Here is a 17,723-nt window from a genome sequence, read left to right on the forward strand (position 1 = left end):
TCCTTAGAATCAGGTTTTATGGGTGCCCTCAGCTCTGTCACCACTCAGAGTTCATGTCAGGCAATCACCCACACTGGTCTTGTGTGCAGCAGCACTACTTTCTGTGTTAACTTACAGTTTCATTCCCTCTTATTGTCAGGCTGTAAATGCAGTCCTGCCCGAAAAGGAACCCTATCAAGCCTGCTATTAAAATACCCCCAAACTTTAGAGCTAAAATTGGATTGGCTTGAGCTTCCTGGTGTTAAGTGCTGTCTCAAGATAAGGAATGGCACAGCAAGCAGGACTAGAAAATGGGATAGGGCATTTTCCTGGCTTTCTGGCAGCTGCGAAAATGGAAGCAGTTGAATTTCTGGTGCAACTGGGAAAGGCGAGGAACACTCTTGCTGTTACTGCGCATGATGAAGTCAAGACAAATCAAACTTAAAAGCTCTTATACGAAAGCACATACAAAGTGCTTTACAAATTCACTACTTTTATGCTGCAGTCATAAAAACTGCTCCAAGTTGGGGCAGGCGGTGTATGAAGGAGCAAGGTCTTCCTCACCAGCTACAGAAGACCAGCCTAGCTACACTACTTTGAAACACTATAGAGCAACACACTGCATACAGTCAACGTATATTCCTCTGGTCAAGGTACAGAAAAGGATAGTATCAGACCCCTTGGCATACAATTGATAAAGCACATTATTACAATCCTTTATAACGTGTGAACTACTGCTGGGGCACTTACGGTTTGGTCAGTCAGTGGTGGAAGCACAATTTGTTTTTCTATTTTGTTCAAGACTAACTTCCATAGCTCTTTTAAAACCCGTTTCAGAACTGTCTTCTCACAGATTTTTGCAGAGACACTTAAACTGGAATAAAACAAAAGACAAACCAGTTTCCAAAACTAGCATTAAGACTTCAGAGGTGCTGCTCAGTTTAATGGCCATTATGGTTTTAATCATCTACCAATAAGGACTTCTCAATGGCTTTGTTATTTTGCAATATTATCATTAAATATTTCTAGTTAAAAGAAAAAAAGACTTGCAGATTATAAAATCATGTACATTTCCACTATCCAAATTATTGCAGTATATATTACTGATATATATATTAAAAATGCAAAATGATGAGTTATAAAGTTTGATGGATGATACTGTTCAGCACTCCCAAGCCCCTAAATTAAAGTTTTAATATATAATTTTTTTATGTCTTAAAATAACCCCAAACATCTTCCTTGCTGTCATATTTCTACTGTGATGTAGAACTAGGTGTTGATAGCTAATGCAGATTCAGGGATACAATTTGGAAGCATTTATTTCTATATAATGGCATGTCTGCACAATCATACTATCTATTACTAATGGTAAAATTAAATTTTTGGAGGATCTATATACTTAGATTTGTTTAAATTTTATTAAAGAGTACATTCATAAACCGTCTTGTATGTATCCTAATGAATGAGTAGTGTCATGAATAAAGTGCTGCTGTTTTCAGGCACAGGAGAAAATATTTCAAAATAATACCATGCAAATGCATACATGGGGAATTTTAAAGAATTTTATCTAATAAAAAAGATTATTGTAAAGTCATTATACATATTGCATCATAAATATGCCAATTCAAATTTCTAGCATCTCTTTCTACTCTTAGTAAGCAGATAAATAAAAGCATTACTAAGAAATAACTAAACCCCAAACCATATTAATAGGATATGTTTATAATCCTGTTATATATTTGTAAGAAAGGGGATGTTCTCTAGCAGATTTTTGTTTATTTAAAAAAAAAAAAATAATTCACATATTTATTTTCTGTGCATGGGTTTAGCATCTCCTAAAATTCCATTCAACATTCCTCTGGTGAGGAATATTTGCCATTTGCACAACAATTTAAAACCCCTTTTTTTGTTTCCGTTATGTCATTATTCAATTAAATCTCTGACGCTATGAAGGCTGGTTTGAGAAATGGGCAATTTGGAATTGAACCTGACAGGAAAAAGTCAGATTACCCAGTTTTTTTAACGATGAGTTTAGGATAGCACATGTAAGTGTATAAAAACTTTTGGCTTTTCTTTAAGACTTGTACTAGGAGTCAACATTTGAACGCTAATTAAAATTTAAAACCATACTGCTTGAAAGCAACACATACTCTTCTTGTAACTTAACACATAGGACTAGACAGATAAATATATAGGTGAGAAATAAAAGGCTGACATATAGATAAAGCAGCTAAATATTTTTCAGGCTTTTCAGAACAGCTGGTCCTGTCACTGCGGGATAATGAGGAGATAAGATACCCTTACTTTCAGGGCCCAGAGTGTGTTTGCAGGACTACTGCAAAATACAGTTTTTTACCAACTGGAAAAAATAGATCTGCTCTGTAAATTTCTAATGGTGACCAGGCTTTTAGGTACAGAGAAGTGCATGTTAGTAAGCAGGGGGATGCTGGGTGCCAGCCTAGAACAAATACCAGACAATTTCAGTATAGGGAATTGACTTCTGTTCAGTACCATCTCCTTCATAGCAGAGCTTGTGGAAGAAAGACTGCATACTAGCTCCTTTGTAATGCCTCAAAGCATGACAAGAAATAGAAAGGCAAACGTGTAGCAGCTTGTGTAGAAATCACTTAGTATAAGTAAACAGGTTAAGCATAGTATTCTGCACACATGTGAATGCTACAATTACTAAAATACTACAGAGTGTTTCTAGGTATGAAATGATGCTTCAGGGTAAAACCAAGTATGCCTGACTGCAGCATCCAGTTCCTAATCTGCCACACCAACCTGTCTGCACACTTACGTTTTGTCCAGGAAATCCATGAGAGGCCGAAGCACAATCTCGGCATCAATGGCCGCACTGTTCTTGTTGGCTGCTGCATTCCCGTTTCCTCTCATTTGATTCAGTTCGTTGCTCATTTGTCTTACACAATCTTCAATAATAATTTGGAAACTATAGGATGGGGGAAAAAAAAAAAAAGACAGACTGAATTCTGGGATAGAAAACATTTATCATTTTGCATCAGGTTCTTCAACAAGATATAAATCTTGTGCAATGATGGAAAATTTACAAATGCAAGATACTGCAGGTGCTACAGACTGAAAATAATTCCTCCTAAGGATTATAGCTCATATAACTAACTCATGTACTGTTTTCATTTTTTCCGCCCTTGTTTCCATTCTGTCACTATGCTTTACATATTCGTAGGGGTGCCAAGTAATTATTTTCTGAAAGCAATGGATGTAGCAGAATCTGTAGTTTAGGGTATGATTGACTACCAGCTAGCAATGACTTCTCAAGATTTTGTTTTTGGTGTGAGGACAACAGAAACAGGTGACTATATTTTTCTTTTGGTGGTTAATATGAACGAAGCATTGACACTTTTCTTCAGGACAAATAGAAAACTACTGCTTTTGCCATGTTTAGCTCAATTTGACTTTTTCCTGGATTTCACGCAGAGTGCTGTCAGAAGCTTTGCTTACTTCTTTGCCAATAGAAAAAGCTAAAGTATTTGGACTGTTTTAAATATTATTTTGTAAATAAAGCCTACAATAGGTAGTTAGACTCTTCCTCCTGGAAGGAGTCTTCTCCACTTCGAGGTGAGTGTGAACAAATTCTTGCTCCTCAAGTTGTATCTGTTCAGCTTTTTCTAAAAACTGTTCTTTTTCCTAACTGATCTGGTTGAGCAATGTGTCTGACAGTCTTCTAGTGTCATAAATGGCTGACAGTCTTGGTCAATACATTCAAACAATGCAGAACAGCAGCTACTCAAAGTCAACAGTTCAGAGGCAGAATAAGGCTCTGCACACACGGTAATTTGGTTTATGAATTGATTTATGATGAACCAAATTGGTTTAAGATTAGTTTATGAACAGAAATGCAAAACAGAGGCCATAAACATACCAGGCTTATTAATATGAAAAGTTAGTGGCAAAGATTAATTTGAGGAAAGTGAAAGAGAATTTACTATGAGAGAAAAGAAACATTATAATTAGGCAGTAAGCTGTTCCAGCTACATGGCTAATCATAAAAAAAGAACACAAATCTCCAGGTGAAAACAATGGAAAACCTGTAAACTTTTCCAAGTACACTTGGATGTGTACTTACTTACACACTTCAGAACACTACATAAAGTCAACATGAAGCTGCTATTGAAGCTGCTCATGCAAATCCTTGGGATCTTTGCCTCCAATAAAAGTCAACATAATGCATTTACTTTTCTTGACATTATCTGTCTTCCTAACATTGTTAACCTCACAAATCCCAGCAATAAACTGACCCATGAGGAATTTTCTAGGTATCTATCTGGAGCATATCTCAGATTGACCTATTTCTGGGTTTTGTTTTGCAGGAACCTGGTTGGCTCATTTAGAAAGAACCCCTGGAAAGAAATAATACTTATGCACTGACAACGATCAGAGAACCAGGGTCTAGGAGGAAAAATGAAGCAAGACAGTACGGCAAACTAAGCACGCTCAGAAAAAGTGAACACTGTCCACACAGATGGTTCGCCGATGGATTAAATAAGAACTACAGACTTCGCTTAATGAATACCACTACAGCACTAAGCCCTCTTTCTTAGATTCCTTTCTAATTTGAAGCAAAAATAACTTGCAGCTTCTTATAGCACTGGCACTGCTGGCACAGCATCATACTCATTCAAGATTGCAGTGCACACTCTGATTAATGAAGGATTTTGAAGTAAGGCTCAGAAAACAATTTTTGCAGAGCCACAGGCAAGCAAGTGGTGCAAGACTATTCACAGTGACCATGTGAAGCAGACTAAACATAGGCAGACATTCCTGGTTGAAGCAGGCTACTTGGAGAAAGCTCTCAGTCTCAGGAAGTAACATAAACATGATCAGAGAGACAGGTTTAACACAGCATCAGTCAAGAACAAACCAGCAATTTTTGTTTTCCAAAAAGCAGAACAAAAGTCATCAGCCTCACCTCTGTAGCATGTTCATGCCCACAGATGATTTTCAGTTTTCTTTACAGTGAGGTTACTGCTACACTCTACTGCTACAGAGTCTAAACACATACACACACAAATGCACACCACTTCAGACGCACACCAGTGCAGAGGCAAGCTGCGCCTCAGGACATCCACCCACCCAGATGTAACCAACAAGGTAGGTGTTTGAAGGAATACTTAAGTTTTGCAGTAAAATAGGTTTCTTACCTTGTAGCATACGTTACGCTGAGTTCATCCAATACACTGCTAAGTTTCACCTGAAGTTCTTTTAGAACAATGCTAGCTTCAGGATCCAACTGCAAAGAGGTAAGTAATGTCATACTTCTATGCTGTGGTTTTGGGTTTCCCATAACAATTAATGAATTAGGAATTATGTGCAATGATACACTGCACTATGGAAAACCAAGTGTGGAAACACCTGTTAGAACACAGGATTGCTTTAGTAGGCCTAAAAATCCAATTACCATTTAAAGGAAAAGATTTGATTTAACGGTGAAGAATTATATTGTTAGAAATCAAAACTGTGCCATTAAACAGCAGCTTTTTATGGGATGGTGTAAATTGAATTGGTGGTCACAAGAATAGAGTTACCATTATCAGGCAAATGGTATACACAAGGCATACCAAGAGAAGGAGGCATGAGAAGTTAGTGCTTGTGTTAATAACAGCGCAGATGTTTCTATCTTTTAATTGTTTTTCTCCATTTCACCAATGTGATTTGTGTGGAAGATGTTTCCATATTCCCATCAATGCAGTGTAAAAGTAGAACAGCCCCTACTGGAAAATCCATGCTGCTTCTACTGATACAGTGTGAGGGAAGGGCATGTACTGAATTTCAGTACTTCTGTTTCTAAAAGCCATTAAGACATACATAATTCAAGCACAGAGCAACACATTCTGATGCAACAGGGAGAGCAGCTCCTGTACCCCTGATACAGGTTTTCTAAACACAGGAAAAAAGAGAATGCAAGGGAGAAATACACTTCTACATTTACGGGATGGGGATCCATGCATAGATATTTAATCAGAAAGGTACTCTGCAGATACTGATCAGCAGTTGTTTATTTGCTATGCATTCTGTTTCAAATTAAAAAAATTGACTTTTTGTCTCCTTGAGCTTTAGTGTTTAGGGAAAATAGTTACAGTCCATCGTTGGATATGATTGATGATCATCAGGATCAACAGCTGAATATGAATTAATAGCTGATGTTCCAGGTCTCTCAGCATTTTACATCACCATGTTAACTAACGATTTTCAATGATAATCCTCAAATTCTGGGCTCTGTCCTGCAGTAAGGTCAGATACAGACCTTCTGACAATTTGAAAGGAAATCGCACATTTAGAATACATAATCAGCTCTATCAGTGTCTGTGTTTTCATCTCTTTCAACTGCATGAGTAGTGTTTAGTGCTTGTTCTTCATCTGATGCTTCAGAGTACTATGGTGCAGTAGGTCAGCTCTTTTAATCATACTTTAGAGCCAAGGGGAAGAAGCTGTGTGAGAGCACATTGGATAACTTAACATGAGACTACACAGGAATTATAAGGCAAAGTAAAGAAAAAACGAACTCTGAAACACCCCCAAAGATCAACTGTGTTCTAATCTTGGACCACCCTTTCTCTCCTTAGAGGTTATGTGTGGTTTAAAAGCATAAAATCCAAGATTTTCATTATAGTTTTCGAAGAAAACCTGAAAGAGGAGACAAGGGGGATTGTCACACATCCTTTAGAAGATCCTCAGTGATGTGTAGCACTTTTCTAATCTGAGAAGCTCATATTTCAATGCCGTGATAACTTACCGATTTAGTTTTTAACTACTTTGCATTGAGAGAAGTTCTGTTGCTTCTCCACTTCATGTCTTAGTAGTTTCCCTGGCAGATATACTCTGACAGTTCATACACTAAAAGTGATTGTTTTCCTTTATATGAAAAGCAGGGATAAAAAAGCTAATTTTACTGAAATGTCTCTATTAGTTAACGAAGCTAGAGTACACTAAAAAAGGCAAAGATTTTTCCAGGAAATACATTTCACTAGGGAATTATACTGCTTCCTTTAGTGGAATACATAAAGAACACAAATTTAAGACCACTAGAATATTCACATTTAACAAATACTGAACACACAAGCATTCACGCTGAACATAGTACACATCAGAGAAAGCACAAAATACCAGGCAGGCAGAAGACTAAAATTTTCTTACCAGATCATGCACAAGCTAGAGAACCATCTTGTTACTGGGACTACAAAGGCCAATGTAGTTACTTTCTATCAGAGGTTGTTGTGATAACCAGAAAACACAATATATTTGCTAAATTCACCTGGAATTGCACTTAGCCTGGCCAAAATTTGATTAAATATTAATATCAGATTGTGGACATAAAACACATTATAGAAAGATGCATGCAAGTGCTAGACATTTTAAAGGGCTTTGTGCTCACAAATTGCATGAACAAGTTTGTGTGTGCACAGCTGGAGGCATCTGGCAGGACATCCAGCCCTGTGTATACACATGCTCATGTTTATTAATGCAGTATTCATAGGGAGGAGTGGAATATAAAGAGGTATGCGGGCTGACCATCCAGGTGCTAGACACCTGGTGATATTGTGATGGCTAAGAATATGTTAACAAGATTTTAAAAAGCTATTGTTATTTAACTACTTGAAAAATACAGTAGTTTGAGTGTCTCACTAGGACTAAACCGTGCACTTTTCATTTATTTTGCTGTGTGCCCTCTATGTGCAAGTGAGTTCCCAGGGCAAATTAGAGGGTCCTTAGGCATCAGCCCTTGACTGGCATCATCCAAATATACCACAGCCATGAGCTGCTTTTTTTCTGATATCGTATGGCTAAGATGGGAATTGTTATGATGTTTCTATACTATGAAAATCTAGAGGCACTTCACAAGTGGTAAAGGTGGTTTTAGGGTGGCCTTGTGCAGTTGAGATAAGGTAAGCCAGCTTTTGGTACCTCTGCACATCACACACACTGCCTACTGTGGATTATCTTCTGTTTAGCTCATCTTCCATGCATAAATGAATCAACTGACTTTTTAGCATGAAAAATGTCTGCAGCTATGATGCCTTACTTAAAAAGCAAAATATTCAGGGAAAAAAAAAAAACTAATTCCGCAGAAGCAGAAAGTGTTACTGTCCCTCCTAAATATTCTAAAAGGCTGTAGTTCACAACATGACTACACTTCAAGAACATCACAGTTTTGCTAAAACAAGCTCAGAAAGGAATTTTATTTGTGGTTTAGAAGGATCTATTATTTCAGCAATGGTTTGAACAACTCCTGCTAACACATTTTATACCACGTTTGTGTATTCTCAGGAAAGCATTGTGTGGGAATTGCGCTATAGCGCTGTGCAAATGGTTTGGCTTAATGAAGCTGACAAGCTGCAAGACTTAATGCAGGTTGACATCATAACACTCCCTACTTGAGACAGTAACACATAGCTCTCAAAATCACCATGTAAAGGAGGTACGTTTCCCAGCAACGGAGAGATTAATTCATTTATCAAAGGCTTTCCAGTGACCAAGAGAAGTCCTCAGCATTCTCAACTTGGCTTACTTACTAGCAAGGGAGTAATGATAAAAACAACCATCTCTGTGTCATGAGCCAATCTATTTATGGAGAGCGCAGAGTTATTATAGGACGGGAAGTGTATAAGAACTCAGGTAAATGCAATCTGTCGTTCTTCATACTAGTTGCTACTAGCAGCAGTTTAAATAAGCATGCTCAGCTGCAGAATTGTAGCCACCAGATGTTAGATGTTAAATGATGAATTTTAGAGCTAACCTAGCCCTAATGTTACCCAACTTTGCAATCAGCCAGAAGGAGAGAAGTGAGACAAAAGACAATGCTGGTCAGCATCTGAGAAGATGTCTCATAAGGATACACAGATATGAGAATCAAGAATCTACAGTATTGGAGACATTTCCTCCTCAAGTCTCACGTGCTCCATAGAATTTGATGAAGAAGGAAAAAAAATATGCCATGCCTGAACAATTTTTCAGGAAAATAAGAGGAAAAAAAGCTCTAACTGAGCAGATTATTGCTGGGGGGAGAAGAGATGAGTGTCATTAATGTGCCATATCTAATTAAGCACCAGAAGAGAGAAAAGACCATATATCCCTTAGCTTCTTGGGTTGCATTTATAGTTCACAGCATGTGCAGGTTAGGCTTAAAATTCATAGGTTACCCAGGTGTCAAATTCTGTTTTTTTCTAAAGAGCAAACTTATTTAGGTAGTGGAGATGTTCTTAACATGTAAATCATACTTTTCTACCAATTCTTAATTTTCTTGGCTTTCTTAGGCTCATAAATATTGGTTATTTTGCCATCTTTGTAAATAATACACTTAACTTTTACTCACAGCAGAATATACTCCTAAATTTGCTGGCACACTTCATAAGATCTGTTAACTATGGATTATAAAATAGCTAATTAGAAGTTTTTCTTCTGAATGCTAAACAAAAGCAGAGAATACTTTTGATGAACAGCTGAAAAAATAAGATGTTTGAACATCATTGTTTCCAAATGCCGTCTGTCTAAAATTGTGAAATCTTTTACACATACAAGCCTTGGAAAAGAGTTAAAGACCTAATGAATATGGCTGTTTTCAACATGATGTGTTAGATTGAGCTGTTCCATGTTGCAATTTAATGTGTGCTGGTACGGATACAATCTTGTTATACTGCAAATTTGGTAGTGTTTCTATAGAGATCTCTACAGAGATGCAAATTACTTTTGCATGAGTTAAATGGAACTTCTTTAATCTGCATTCCATTTATCTGCAATTTCACAGGTCTAATTGCTTATAGTTTCTTAATGGGGCCACCTGGTTACTTCCATTCAGAAAATAGTTTTACATATTGTATGTACATCTAGGAAAGATAGGGGTATTTATCAGTTCCATTGCTTTAGTGGCTCTCTGTCTCTGACAGACATCATCCTTCCTCCACCCCCACATCTGACTATCTAGGTACTGTGATTTCCATTTTGAGATGTTTGGCTGCCACTGCTCTAAATACCAGGATCACTGACTTCACAGATTTAAAGATGGACACTTCAGGACTATTCTGCTTAAGTCTGGGCCTGTCATCTCATCAAAGTCTTTAGAACCACATCTAGATTCCTGTAGGAATTCCTAAGCATTACATACAAAGTTGGAACTGAACTTAACTGGTGCAGAAATCTGATTTACCTACAGACAATGTAATACTGTTGTACACAAATAACCTGCTTTTGCTTTCCACCTTTTTTTTTTTTTGATCCTAATTGCTGTAACTCATTTCTGCCATGTTCTGCCATCTGGTGAGAAGCAACACAAGCATTAACTTTTTTTCTTTCCCTTTTATCAGCTTCCAACTTGTCAGACATGAAAAAAAGATTTAGTACAAATGTATGCACTCCTTTTGGAGGACACAAACAGGAGCTAAACCAAAATTCTACATTATGATGATCTGTTCCCATGATTTTGGACTTGATTGTTAAAAAAACAGATGGTGGGTTGGGTCCCACTACTACTCTTACTTTATTATGGCAGACTGATCATATTTATAAGAAGTACCCTTCCCTGCTTGGCTACAGCAGGAAAGAAGAGTTAATAGAGAAACTGATGTCGTTCAGACCATTTCATTTTAATGGCAGGGGAGCTGAGAGCCCATTTTTTTCTCTTTATAGAGCTCCCTGCCCTGCAGTATGCAATAAGCCTACTCTGAACATAGAGATTGCTGCTTGATTGTGGTATTTTGACTGCATAGTTGGAAAGACATACCGCTCACAATGTGACACTAAGGAGATTAACAGCATTTAATTTTTCTTAGAATTAGTTTTGTTTCAGCTGAAATAGGTCTCATTATTCGGCTGAAAATCATCTGACTTTTTATGCCCTCCACAAGAAAATATTAAACTATTTTCTCCCTGCAAGGAAACTGCTTACAGATTTTATTGCTGGCTTTGTTTCTTATAAGTACGAGTTCAATAAGGCAAATTGGCCATTAGCATTTATGGTCTTGGAATAGCTGGGGGAATAAGTATTCCAATGTGAGGACAAACATTTTAGGGGAACTTTGATTTGGGTGGCAAAAAATTGAACATGAATGTACTTTTATTTGAGAAATTCCCCTAATGAGAAACAAACAAAACTTTGAATGTATTTTTTAGATCTTTTTTTCTTCGACCATGAATCAGAGATGTTCTTAAGTTAACTAAGGAATTTTAGAAAAATATCTCCAAATTCTCTCCAAGGTTTGCATGTTGCACCACATTTTAGGAAATGTTGCTTCGATACTGTAACACCCTCAGTAATTCATCATCATTAACATCAAAAGGGAAAGCAAAAAGGATGAGAATTGAGAAGAGATTTTGAAAGAAAATGTTATGAAAAACTTTTTTTAATTCTATTTTTATTATATAAGCTACTGGGAGCAAAAGAAAAACTAATACCTTGAGGAAAGTGGAACATTTTTGAGATTCAAGATAATATTCTGGTTTGAAAATAATTTGATCGATGTAGGCATAAAGTCCTACTCAGACTTCCTCTGCCCTTGTCTTCATCAGGATTTATGGACTTATAACTGTTATGATTCATGACATCCAACATGTAGGATTGGGTCCAAGACCTTTATACAAAAGTACTTCGCACAGAACATAGAAGCATGGAAGACAAGATTATCTGTACTATTCAGAGAGTGAAAGGTGATTAATAGGGACCACAGAAAACATAGCCACCTCTGGATGATAAATATGTATTTTCAAAGTTTGATATGAAATCTTCCATGACAGCAAGGCTGCAGAAGTTTATTACATGTTCTCTGGAGCTGTAAGTATTTTTGCCATGGCATCTTCAGGAAGCTATTACTATCTCAACAAAATCTCCTCACCCTGGAGTTGATCTGTAGGTTCATTAGGAAGGTGCTATTCATTGCATGACACGGGGACTATCTTATGTGTGCAGTGTCCCACCATAGAAATGGAACATGAAATAATGTGTTTTCCAATTCTCTTTATAATGTGGTCACATTAGATCAAACTTTTACAAAACTATCAAACTACAGTTCAACAAGGAAAAGCTGAGGTATGTGTAATTTCTTTTTCAAAGCCAGCTACTGATAATAAGGACAGTATATTCATGATCTAAACATTGGTTTTTAACAAGAAGATAGGATTCTATAGCTTGGAAAGATGTTAGTTTCTTCATTAGCATTCAAAACAGTCAAAGGCTACAGTCAGCAAAGTACTGAAGCACACGTTTATGTCCTTTTACTGTTGACAGGGCTTCAGGCACTTTTAAGTCTTCTGAAATATAAAAGGAGATAAAGCTAAGCATGTTCTGGACTGTTAAGTAGCAGCTCTTGGTGAAATGGTGCCAAATCTTGAATACAAGCAGGCCCTGAGATACTGAAAAGTGCACTTTAAAAATGTTTTATAGATTTTTTAGAAACTCTGAAAGACTTTACACTCTCTGCCTAGCAAAACTTCAAATCAGAGTGTCAACTGAATGCCCAAGCATAGCTCTTTTTGACTTTAGACCGTAGGGAATTACACAAATGCATCAATGGAAATTAGTAGGAAATGTAACTGTTCTTAGCCTTAGAAAATATGCTCAGGAATAATAAAAGATGCTTACTATCACAAACCTCATAAGAGAATCTCTCTCCTTCTTTCTTCTGCTCAGTGGATTGCAAGTCAAAGGCATTAGACAAAGACATGACACATTACAGACAAAGCACAAAGCACATATTCTACAAAATTTTCAGATACAGGCAAAACATACCAGTACATAAAAAAGCAAAGTATAGTCCAATACAAACACTAAATAAAGCTGCACTACAGATTGCAACACAAAACACCCAGTGCTGGTTGAACTTTACAGATCATTAGCATGTTTCTGTGAAATAGTGTTGGGTCTTTCTAGTATTGACAGGATATTAAATAGGTCTTGTAGACTTCTTTAAAAACAGTTTGATTTTCTTTGCAAGCAGAAGTGAAGGCTGTGACTAGGTTGAAAACACGGTGCTAATGATCTCTAAGGAACTTTGAATGAACCAGGACACAAATATGATTTACCTCCTTTCCTCCCATGGACTCAAACATTTTCTCAAGCTGGACTCTTAATTGTTGAATGTTGTTCATCAAAATACAGGGCTACAAAGAGAGCACCAAATGTGAGAACGTGCATGTTATGTTCCTTTTATATACGAGTATGTGTATTCACAGCCTCTGGGCTGAAGACTAGATCTTCAGCAGCCCTACATTCCTACAATTGTGTTTTTTAGAGCAGGAGCTCAGGTTCCCAACCACTGCTGCTTTCCCTTCCTTCTTTAATTCCCATTCCTCTTTCCCAAGTCAGCAAACCCACTCAGCCAGCGACCACCCGTTGCACTTTTAAGACAGTATTGCCCCACAGGAAACTGAGTACCTCCTCCCCCACAGCTGAGCAGTTTCCAGATCCCATTATGTCACATCCTGAACATATATCCCTTGTAGTTGCTAGTAATACTGAATAGAATTACATCTAGTGGATTAATGCCGGTAGTACATTATTGTCTCTTGGAAAGCAGACACAATAATGATCAAAGTACTTCGGGAGTGAAATGGGGTGGTGGGGGGGAAGGGATTGCCAGGTTGCTTTCAAGACCAGTCTTTGCAGAAAACTGACACCACTGTAACCCACATAATGGCCGATGCTTAAGTACTTGAATAAATCAACAGGCAATTTTGTTAATAACAATAGTATTTCAGAAGTGTACATTTTGCGTAGCCTGAAAAGTTGGTGAATGAATAAGGCAATATAATTTTGTAAATGTATTATCTTTGGTAAACACATATATTAGTTTAAAAATAATGCTGTTTAAACTCATTTCTTTAAGATGGAACACAGACCTGAAGTGTAAAAGGCAACACTTGCTGGATGAATATAAAGTAAGAAGTAAAACATGGATAAAATTACACAGCTTATTACAAAATTATGGAAGAAAGGATCTATTACCAGAATTTTGTGTACTCAGATGACATATGCTAATTTGGTACAGTGCAGGGGAAGCAGTAAGACGATACTTGCTAGAAGAGTTCTGGTTTGCCAAAGTCCGTGTGTTCTAGTGCATGAGTGCATTAATCTAGACACTGAAGTAATGCATTGCAATAAAACATACTTCTTTCAGACAACAAGAAGGTGATGGCATGGTTACAGTGATTGATACTCATTTCTACCTTTCTAGTTCAGGGCATGTTCCAATGTAGGGCTGAAAAATGGTGGGATTTGATTTTGGTATTCAAAAGATCAATAATAAAAGAACCTTTAATTAGTTCTACATTACTCTCAAAGGAATTTGGTGTCAGAGTCCTTCTCAACTGAAGGCAAAAACCCAGAGATTTGATCTAACTTCTTCATACTTACATTACTGCTTGTATAATGGTTGAAATATCACCTCTCTTCCTGTCTCCTGAAAAATCCACAAACCCTATTTCTTCTATTTGTTTGTTTACTTTCTATTAATTTCTGATTGCTAAGACTGTGTCCTCCTCTCCTGTGCTTTTTCCTTTTTTCTGACGTATCCATTATTCTGGAAATTATCTACAATATCACAAATCAATGATCATGATTTCTGATGGGGGAATAAGTAGCTGAATATAACATCTTGGTTCTTTTGTTGAATATTGCTATAAGATAAATACTTGATACCGAGGCAGTTTTCAAAGTTTCCTTTGAGGCTTGCTAAAGTTGCTTTTTTAGAGCCTAAGCCTACCTTGGCTCAATGGAAAATTTTCTATTGCTGTCAGTAAATAACAGAATCAGAGCTTAAAAAAACTCCTTATCTTATTATTTCATTGTCACCCCACCCTTCAGAATACTCTTTGCAGCAATTTACAGGAATCAGACTGCCAGATGCAACATAAAAGTGAGTGGCAAGTACAATACATAAAACCAGATTTGTTTGTAAACTCTGACAGGAGGTGGAAGGTAAGAGGATGTTTTTAATTAGATACATGTCTTTGAAAAACACCTTTGATATGCTTTTATTTGAACAGTTTATGTGCACATTTTATAGTGTTTAATAAAAATAGTAAAATTATTGACTTGAAAAATGCCAAAATCTAACTTTAATCATAAAAAGTATTTGTTTTAATCTCCTCTATGAACTCTAATGCAGAAGATAGACTTTTAATATAATTGAGATCACTAAATTAAATGGTCTTTTCTTAAGCTAAAAGTATGTATTTCAAAAAGGTAGATACTGTTAAAAGTTATGTCTCCCAAAGGCATTTGATAGAATACTTTATACCACAATGAGATTAATTCCATCTAAAGCCTTAGTAAAGATCAGCATATGAGGGTGACTCCAGGAATCAATCACTCCACCCATTAAGGAAATCTTACTGGGCCAGCCTAAAGACTACACAAACAGCTTGCCTCAATGTCTCAATATTATGTATCAAAATTCATTTTTTCTAGAAAGCATAAGCTTTTTATAATATTAACATTAAACTGAAAGAAATGGAAAAAAACAACTACAAATTTTATTTCTTTTTTTTTACATTCAATTTTGAGGATAGTTATGGCTCATATTGCTCAAACACAGAGACAGATTATTTTAGATGAAGTTTGGTTTGGACTGATTGACATCAAAGTTGAAGACATGTAACACATTCACTCCTCCATGCTTGGGAGAGTGTTGTGTTCTTTTCAGCTCTGTATTTGCCCTGGGAGAGAGGAGAGGAATATGAAGAATGTGTATCTGTAAAGTTAAAAATGCATGAAGATTGAAATCCTGCTAGATTATGGGGATAAACCCTGGCAATATGGCGTGCTGGTCTGTCACACATCAACTGGTTTCTAGGATGTGTGGGAATGGTTCAAAGTTGCATCAGTGGAAGTTCAGGCTTGGCATTAGGAAACATTTCTTTACCAAGAGGTGTTCAAACACTGGAGGAGGCTTCCTGGAGAGGCAGCCGATGCCCCAAGCCTGTCAGTGTTTAGGAGGCATTTGGACAATGCCCTTAGTACCAAGCTTTAACTTTTGGCCAGCCCTAAAGCGGTCTGGCCGTTAAACTAGATGATCGTTGTAGGTCCCTTCCAACTGAACTATTCAATTCTATAACTGGTGTATTTCCTAGTGTTTTTACAACTATAAGTGATTCTCCTTACAAAGGGATTGCCAAACTTGGCCTGGTTCCTTTACTCATTTCAGATGCTGAAAAGATTTACTACTGCCAGAAGAAAGATGTGTGGATATCTACTAAAATAAGTCTTTTCAACATGTTTACTGCAAAGGGCTTCAAGGTTAAGATGATCTGAAGTGGGAAGTTAAATCTGAGACATGACACATCTATATGCATAAAAGTCACTTCTCTGTAACAACCTGAGTATAAAACTTCTACTTAAGAATAAAGTTTTGAGTTTGGTATTTTTATTTATTAATTCTGCTTTAGGCAAAATTGTATAAAGGGAACAGAATGGTATAAGTCTCTCCTAGCAAATATATCTGTGGCCTGAAAAATTACTAAGTTTAGTCTTTTGTAACGTTGCTCATAAGCAGAACCCCCAATAACTGATGTTTAGCTGCAATAGATGTCTTTCTGAATTGTATTATTGTGTATACGTTGGTCACCTGTAGATTATGACACTGTCTCATACTACAGAGAGCACTGGCAAGAACAAGCATGTCCTTAAGCCATGCACAGGGATGTGACAAATATGGCTGAGGTCTGCACGTGAGCTACATAAGGGCTGTACTTTTATAGGGGAATAGTATGAGGACGGGCTGCAATTATTTATGTAATCGTAGATTGATACAGCTGTACAAATTACTACTAAATATAGCAGACATAGTGCTACATGTTGCCTGGCTTAGGAGTACTAGCTTTGATTGAATATCAAAGATACTAAAAAGTCGGTTTACAAGAACAATTTTCATTGGTCATGTTAAGCTATTGATAATGTCTTGAAACCACACCTTTAGTATCTATATCTTTTATTTCTGAGTCCATGGCAGTCTAGTCCTTCATTAGGGAGTCCCTTGTAAGTAGTGAGGCAACAAAATAGCACATGATTTTCTCTCACTGCTGCGTGCATAAAGCACAGAGAGCGAGTGGTAGTACCAGAAAGTCTGCACACACTCCCTGCATGGGGAACAACAACCTTATAAACTCTCTAATGAATAAATTGATAAAAAGAAGCAAGCCAACACAAAAGGAAAACTCAAACAAAAGTATTTCCTTTTGTTTGGGAAAAAACATGAAAATATATTCACCATATTCACCATTGTATAAGGCTGTTATCCAGGGAGTGTATCCAGCCACCTTGTAAATTCTTTTCTACTTAAATACTGAAGTTATCAACTAGGATTCTCTAACTAATGCCACCTATTCCAGCTTTTACACAGCAATGTAAGCAGCTATGAAAACATGCTGACCTTATGAAAAAAATAAAGCAAAACAAAAATCCCTTCCTCCATACGTGCTGCTTCTCATATACCAAAGTGATTCCATTATCAAAAAGTATAGTAAATCATTTAAAGGTAATTTCTGGGGTGGAAACAGAACACAGGTTTTTACTCACCACATTTTCTTTATCACAATATGAGCTGAAGTAATTTGAAATAATTACAGCATACTGAAGAAGCACTTTGTTGATAGTCTAGGAGAGAAGAATCTTTTATATTGTAAATTTCATCATATAAAAACAAAAATAATAAAAAAAACACAAAAAGGAGGTTTATATAAATTATAGATTTTACAGATGCTTACACATTTATTACATAGTA

At 36.7% G+C, this 17,723-nt stretch overlaps 1 protein-coding gene across 2 annotated transcripts in view; it reads right to left on the reverse strand.

The window, feature by feature from the left end:
- The window catches only part of UNC13C (unc-13 homolog C), a 178,726-nt gene that overhangs the window by 25,104 nt on the left and 135,899 nt on the right, over nt 1–17,723 (reverse strand). Inside the window, exons 21-26 of one of the 2 annotated variants that reach the window (XM_056347090.1) lie at nt 17,519–17,596; nt 13,027–13,104; nt 12,597–12,626; nt 5,160–5,248; nt 2,780–2,929; nt 730–853 (exon numbers count right to left, since the gene is read on the reverse strand). In XM_056347090.1, coding sequence (XP_056203065.1) covers nt 730–853; nt 2,780–2,929; nt 5,160–5,248; nt 12,597–12,626; nt 13,027–13,104; nt 17,519–17,596 — 549 coding nt within the window. The remainder of the gene's footprint in view (nt 1–729; nt 854–2,779; nt 2,930–5,159; nt 5,249–12,596; nt 12,627–13,026; nt 13,105–17,518; nt 17,597–17,723) is intronic. The other variant, XM_056347091.1, reaches the window with a different exon arrangement.

Source organism: Falco biarmicus, chromosome 7 (genome assembly GCF_023638135.1).
Source record: "Falco biarmicus isolate bFalBia1 chromosome 7, bFalBia1.pri, whole genome shotgun sequence".
NCBI classification, from domain to species: domain Eukaryota; kingdom Metazoa; phylum Chordata; class Aves; order Falconiformes; family Falconidae; genus Falco; species Falco biarmicus.